Here is a 7414-nt window from a genome sequence, read left to right as displayed (position 1 = left end):
CTCGTTTAATATGCATACACTTTTTTTGTTTAACCTGTGCTTTAAGCATACCTTTTTCTACCGATGAAATCATAAATTTACAAAAAAAAATTGACGAATTGCCTAAAACAAAATGCATATAGCTTTTAATAGACTTTCAAAGTGTCTTCGTAGTATGGAATTTATTTCGTAAAATGTTAAAGGTTTGAAATTCCTGTAACGTCAAATATTTAGAATCAGTAACAGAGTTTAAAAGCTACATAATTTAAAAAAAAAAATTAAAGAAATAACTTCGACGGCGCGTTATATTGAATCTAACAACGTAAGGCGTTATCGAAAGTGTTCATTTGGTGCTTTACTAATAGTCGACATTGGTCATGATAGCAAAGAAAACATGGATTACCTCGTTAGGTGCTTACTTATTTTCCCAGTACATATGTATATGTAAAATTAATTAACTTATAAGAAAATTTTTCAAAAAACTCTCACACTTTTCTTATAGAACGCTGTTAGTGGTGCACCCTATCTATTTTTAAGAGCAAAAATATTAATGTGCGTAAGTACTCAATGCGATAAAAGGCAGCGAACAATTAAAAACAATGTGCTAAAATTGTATGACTTTTTTACGTTCATACAACAAATGGGTATCACAAAATGTGCTAAAAGTAGAAAACTAAATTCCAACTAATAAAAAATTAAGCTCTTAAACGAACTAAAATACGAAACATATGTATGTAATCTAGACATAGAATTCATAACAAAGGCATAAGAACCAAAACAAAGTAATAACTGCAGCCAGTAAGATATTTTTTTTTATTCCTACAATTTTTTGGAATATATGTACATAAATATGTACCCACTGGGATGTCGTCATGTATAGTGATAAAGCCAGGAAACATTTTTCTCTTTTTTTTGCCGAGGCTAGGGGTCGCCTTGTTACATTTTTCGGTGACACCTATATATATACATACATTCTGCCGAATGAACTATTTATAAACAGTTCTTCTACTGGACTAATGGAAATACTCCCTAAATAAAGTTTAATGATTTTTGGCGAACTTTAATTTACTGCCGTTGGGTTGGTCGAAACTGAGATCCGCTGGGTAAGTGCAGAACGGGTTACTTGAGGTCAATGAACTTTAGAAACGAAAAAATGTCTGCTCTGGATAAGAGCATCGATTTATCACACTTTAGGATCCCACTGTAAATGCCGCATATATGTAGGACGAAAAATTTAAAAGATTTGGCCAAATATAAAAAACTAATTTTATCGAAACTACCTTACAAAAATACTTCAGACTGGGGGATGTAAGGTGAATTTATTTTCAGGTGCGGTCTAATCTACCATGTACAAATGTGTATGTTTACCTATATGTGCATTAGAGTTATCTGGTAAGATATCCGTAAGTCCAGATAAGTCATCGTCACACCAAGTGGGTACAACTAATATATGGGTCATTCTATGCAATATTTACACCCCAAAATTTTTTTTGGGGTGAAGTATATATTTTTACATTCTTTATCGAAAAAAAGAAGCTACCTATTTTTTTATTTCGTCATGATATTCGAAAATCTCGAAAAACAAGTTCCCGAAATTTTGAACTCACGGAGAATTATCTTTTTTCATTTGTTTGCTGTTGATAAACTATTTGTCGGAGAAAATCAGTTAAGGTATCAAAATGTGCATAATAACCTCGGCTTTCCATGAGAGTGTGAGATAGATTAAAACAAAAAATAATATAAAAAAAGAACTTTTTAATATACAACGCTTTTATAAATGGACTAAAAAGTAGAAAATAATATTTCTCAGTCCCATAGAAAGTCGCAAAAGTCGTTATAACCAATTTATGAGATTGAAAATGAAAAGCGTGGGGCGCATATAATAGCCACCTGAATTGATATGAAGGGTAATATATGTTCATATGTATGTGGATATATGAATAACGACCGCTTAAAATCTATCTCAAATTTGTACTTTCGCTGAAGAAATTTTAGGTCTATGTTATGTAGTTTGCCTATTGTCAATTAAATATAATGCTTTGTATTGCATGCGCCCCACGCTTTTCATTTTCAATCTCATAAATTGGTTATAACGACTTTTGCTAAAATTTCAAAATCAAAAGTTATCAAAACAAATTCTATAATTCAACGATATTAATAGAAAGGTGCACACACATGCATTTACATATGTATGTACATACAAACGAGCACCAATTAATTTTATTTAAAGAATGGCGTGTCGTCTATTTCCGCTGTAGCGAACGAAGTACATAGGGCGGCATCTAGATGTCATCTACCTCGCCCTATTCACTACAGATGTCGCCCTATGCACTAGACTTTTTATAGGAACTTTTAAAGAAATGGCGTGTCGTCTATTTCCGCTGTAGCGAACGTAGTACATAGGGCGACATCTAGATGTCATCTACCTCGCCCTATTCACTACAGATGTCGCCCTATGCACTATGCTTTTTATAGGAACTTTTCAAAGCAAATGTGGTGTCGGACACACAACATTGAAAGTTTCTGGATCCACAACATTGAAAGTTTCTGGACACACAACATTGCAAGTTGATAAAAGCGTTGTAAAAAGGCATTAAAAATAGATTTTTTTTATTAACTTCATCATGTTTGATATTTATTTTTTTCCACCTGAATAGTTGTCAAACTTTATGGAGTAAGCTGTAAAAATTTTAGACTTTGACTTCTCCGTGAGTATAAAATTTCGGGAATTTTTTTTTAGATTTTCGAATATCATGACGAAATAAAATAATAAGTGTCTTCTTTTTTTCGGTGAAGAATGTAAAAAAAAATATATTTCACCCCAAAAAAAAAATATTGAGGTGTAAATATTGTATGGAATGACCCATATATACAATATAATTTTAATCACGTGATTAATCGATTCAAGTATGTATTACATTCTCGCTTATCAATCGAATTCTTTAGGCTAGGTACATAACCCAGCGGATTAAAATCGCTAATAGCTATCAAATATACAAATTCATATGGCGGTGTTTATGGTGCAGCGATTAACAGTCACTAGCTTACGACAGTAGAACGATGTACTCAGTTCCAAGTAACCGGTTATTAAAGCACAAGAGGTATGAAATGACTTAGACCATTTTCAAAATTATGGTCACATATCTGTGTTCGTATGGAAAAGTAGCTTATGTCTAAAGGCTGGCTTTAGTATAAATCGGCATTCGCAGCATACGATTGCGAATAACTCACTGGCGCTGAACCGTTGAACAACTTTTGGCAAATAAACGTGCAAGAAATAGTTCCGATACTAGCAAGTCAATATTCTTACCAAGTTTCATCAAAAAATTCTTTGCCGTTTAAAGAATAAAGGGAATGCCGCATTATACTAAAGCCAGCCTTTCGACATAAGCTACTTTTCCATACGAACACAGATATGTACATATGTATGTATGTATGTACGTACAGGGTGGTACACATATTGGTTTCTTTTTAAAAATCCAAAACAAAATGAACTAAAAAAAAACATTTTTTTCGGTATATTATTGGCTTATTCGAATGAGCAAATATTCCAATTATTTGTGGAACACGATTTCATTCATGTGGCTACCTCGGCTAGCTTCACAGTAGCGCATCGTCTTAACGCAGTTTTCCAAGACCTTGGTGACGATTTCTGGCTCTATCTCACATATGGCTTGCTCGATATTCGCCTTGAGGGCCTGAATCGTTGATGGATTTTTCCCATAACCTATCGTTGCCTATCTGCACTTATTTTCAACATATTTTCAGTGGAGATAAGGCATTTTTGAAGCTAATTTTAGATAGGTCGTTCTTCAACCAAATTCTGAAGCAGGTCGTTCTTGAACAGTATTCTGAGATAGGGCGTTTTCGAACCGGCTGTAGAGATAGTTCAATCATCCACTCAGCCGTCGATATACGCTCAAATGTTTTCTTCATTCCAGCGTAGTTCCAAATAGGGTAGCCACCTAATTTTTAGAGTAAACAATTTACTTATTTTGTAAGATTCAAAAGGCATATTATTATTTTTTTCCAAAATTTTTGATATCGAAACCTTGAAAACTGTAAAAAGTATATGCACTCCGAGCAAAGCTATGTCAACCTGGTACTAATACGAGTGTGATTGAGAACTTCATATGGTATGCAACTAGTCAATTTAATCTAACCCAAGCTCGGATTTGGGTATCGTTAATTTACAGAAATTGATAAATGTAAAAGGATAACGTAGATAAATACCACTCGAGCTACTTTTGCAGGTCCTTTCCCGCTTTAACTACAGATTTCATTGCGACTTTTGGCATAAAGCCAGTATTTTTATTGCTACTTTCTGATGAAAAACCAAGGCGGTCTCCTATGAGATCAACACTGGGTTTTTGATCTTTTAAGAATCTCCAGTTCACTTCATCTACAAACTTTTCCGCGCATCGTCCTCAACCCACTCTAAAATTTATTTCAACATTTTTGTTATCTATCGAATAATGGAGGTTAAGACTTTCAATGAAAATTAAATGGATTGGCGCCTTAGAAAATCATGTTATGCTTCTATACATACATGCAGTAAAAACAATAAATTCCAAATGATATATTCACCATAAAACTAAGTATTATCATATGTGCTAAATTCAATTCACGTTTCAAAAAACAAACGGCTACGCGATGAGTAACGCGCCAACAGCTCGCATATTCACACATAATAAAGTGGCTCACCCCGATGTTTCAATGCAAATACTTAAATATGTATGTACTTACATCTGTGTATACAGACATATTTAAATACGAGTATCATACGCAGATGCAGATGTGAATATCCAACCTTTGTGTTTTACAACATTGTGAGTCAGCGCAGCAATAACAAAGTAAAATATACCAATTGTTTACTTCCATATGCTTCTTTCTTAACAACATAAACAATTGGTCATTTTGAGATTGCGATCATTTCCAAGCAAAAAAAAAACGTAACCAAAAAGCGCTACTTTGATTTTCTTATGTCACGAAATTTTATTTATCTCCAAACTTAACCAAATAAGCGAAGAAGCAATGGTACTGACGACGTCTCTTTCACTTCTTTCTTGACATTTGCTGATTTTTCAGCTTCAGGCGCTTCAGCGATGACTTCAAGATTTGGATTGTTGAAAGATTTCGTTGAACCGAAATTAAGGCTTCGAGAAGTTGCGACGAAAACAATTGTGCCATTAGGTAGTAGGACGGGGAACCTGCCGCCAAAGGCAAAACCAGGAAACCCACCGAAACCAGGAAAACCACCAAAACCTGGAAAAGCACCAAAACCGGAAAAAGCACCAAAACCAGGATAGCCACCGTAGCCCGGATAGCCGCCATAACCAGGGTAACCACCATAACCAGGATTACCGCCATAACCAGCATTACCGCCATATCCACCATTACCGCCATATCCACCAGCGTAACCGCCATAATTATAATCACCACCATAAGCTGGCCGATGGTACAGAGGCTGTGGTGTTGTGTATGGCTGATGTGTGGGCACAACTACTTGCAGATATGGCTTGCCGCCACCATGAAATTTGGCTGTTCCAAGTAACTGGTCTCTATGATGCGCATGCTGCTCTTCTTTGGTAGGGTTAGTTTCACAGGATTTTGCGGCTGTAGATTCCAAAACGGTGTTGGTAGTCGGTTGGCGGTCGTTCTTGACTTCTTCTTGTGCCCGTGCTTCCACGGTAACGGTTTCAGCTGGCGCTTCAGTCGCAGAGATGGTAATTGCTATCCTTTCCACTTGTTTTTGTTCCTTTTCAGTTAATTTATCCAAATCCTTTTTTACTACTGCTCGTTCTGTTATAGCCTTTTTAGCAACATTTGCCTGGGTATGCGCTTCATTCCAGGAGTTGTTGTCTAGTGCAACCACAAAGGCAACTGAAAGCGCTAGAAAAATATGGAAAAAATATTTATACAAACATACCTATTTAAATTTGAATTAAAATTCTTTCCCACTTACCCAAAGGTAGGCAAAAAACTATGCTCCACTGCATCTTTCCAAAAATGTACTACCCATTCTGAGTGCATTTCTCTCGCTTTTATACAAAATCTGTGATCTGTGGCATGGAAAAATTTTTACACTGAAGCTAAAGATTTTGTTGACATTTCTATGTTAAAAACATGTAAATTATTATAATAAATTTGATAAAAAAAATTAGTTAATCCCGTCTTGTACCAAAAAGCGATTCAGAACTATGTAAATTTTTAATAGACCTTTTTGAAATACTTATCTACATATATATGTATGTCCATATCCATGTTTTACATATGTAAATGCATCGTTGCAGCCTATTTGAAATACTAAATATTACCTCTTAGTTGGCTCCATGCAAATGTCATAACAGATTATGGCCTCGTTTGTTCTTCAACAGCATGGCTATATTACCATACTAATCGCTTTTCGATAAGTGAGAAGCTATTTATGTATTTACGGTAACTTTCTTCAATATTAAAAAAAAAAAATAGTTCTGAGAATTACTCAGACATAATAATAAATAAACAAGTAAAGAAGTATGTATAAGTTCAAGCGAAACCGAATATTTTGTACCCGGCGCTTGTATTAAATATTGTTTTTTCGCCTTTCTGTAAGGCCTTACAGAAAAGAACTTTCAAAAAATCTCTTCTGTAATTAAGTTTAGTATCCAGTTCTTAAGATAACGGTCAAGAAAAAATGTGCAATTATTTCGTGAGTGTCTCCAAAGGAATTTTGACATCTACATCTAATATTTCGCAGCCTGTTGCCTCACTATTTCCTCAAGAAATAATGGAACGGGCATATATTTAGTCTGTTCCAATAGCAATCCTCTTGACAGGATTTAGTCAGAACTTACAGGAAGTCGTTCCTATTGACATAAAACCTGTAAATGGTAACACTTTTGAGAGAGTAACTGAGCAACTGTTCCTAGTCAGTAGTTACAGGATTTAGTCCGGAGTTTTTTTTTCCTGTAAGTTCATGAAAAGTGTCAAGCGATCAGCTGATTTACATGTGCAAACAAAAACAGAAGTCGGTGAAAGCAAAGAACCTTATATTTGTTAAATAAGGGAAGTAAACAACGAAATATTTGAGTATGTATAGATTTTAATAAATCGTTAGTGATATTTCAGCCAAATCAGTGTTGTGCCAATGACATGTAAACAAACCGACTGACGTTTTTACAGGAAATAGTGCTTTTTGCGTTCCCGTGCACTTCTGCATCTGTTCTCCTTTTACTCTCACTTGAGAGAGTAAAATTGTAATTTGACAGTTCCACAGGTTTTAGTCCGAAGTTCAAAGGAACAGACAAATTTCTGTTGCAAACATGGATTGCCTTATTCTCGTTTTCGACAGAAAGCTTTAGAAAACCGTAGTATAATATAGGGATGGGTAGTGAGGGTTGCAGTTCGATTTTTGCCGAATTTCGAATATTGTCCAGCCATTCGATTATTCGAT

The 7414-nt window shown here is 34.9% G+C and overlaps 1 protein-coding gene across 1 annotated transcript; it reads right to left on the bottom strand.

Moving 5' to 3' along the window:
- Window positions 1-4969: 4969 nt before the first annotated feature.
- Window positions 4970-6368, bottom strand: LOC118739901 (ATP-dependent RNA helicase A-like). Its single transcript, XM_036471400.1, has 3 exons — window positions 6297-6368; window positions 5945-6041; window positions 4970-5871 (listed from the first exon to the last, which is right to left on the bottom strand). The coding sequence occupies exons 2-3, from the start codon at window positions 5976-5978 to the stop codon at window positions 4991-4993; spliced, it is 915 nt and encodes a 304-aa protein (XP_036327293.1). The 5' UTR covers window positions 5979-6041; window positions 6297-6368; the 3' UTR covers window positions 4970-4990.
- Window positions 6369-7414: the final 1046 nt, after the last annotated feature.

The sequence above is a fragment of the Rhagoletis pomonella genome, unplaced genomic scaffold (assembly GCF_013731165.1).
Source record: "Rhagoletis pomonella isolate Grant_MI unplaced genomic scaffold, Rhpom_1.0 Rhpom_scaffold_00005, whole genome shotgun sequence".
NCBI lineage: Eukaryota > Metazoa > Arthropoda > Insecta > Diptera > Tephritidae > Rhagoletis > Rhagoletis pomonella.
This window is presented reverse-complemented; position numbering and strand designations above follow the sequence as displayed.

What these genes read in the sequence shown, in the direction of transcription:
- LOC118739901 (XM_036471400.1), bottom strand. Translation starts at nt 5,978, where the DNA reads ATGCAGTGGAGCATAGTTTTTTGCCTACCTTTGG. An exon ending in AGTTTTTTGCCTACCTTTGG is followed by an intron (nt 5,872 to 5,944) that starts GTAAGTGGGAAA and finishes ATATTTTTCTAG; the next exon opens with CGCTTTCAGTTGCCTTTGTG.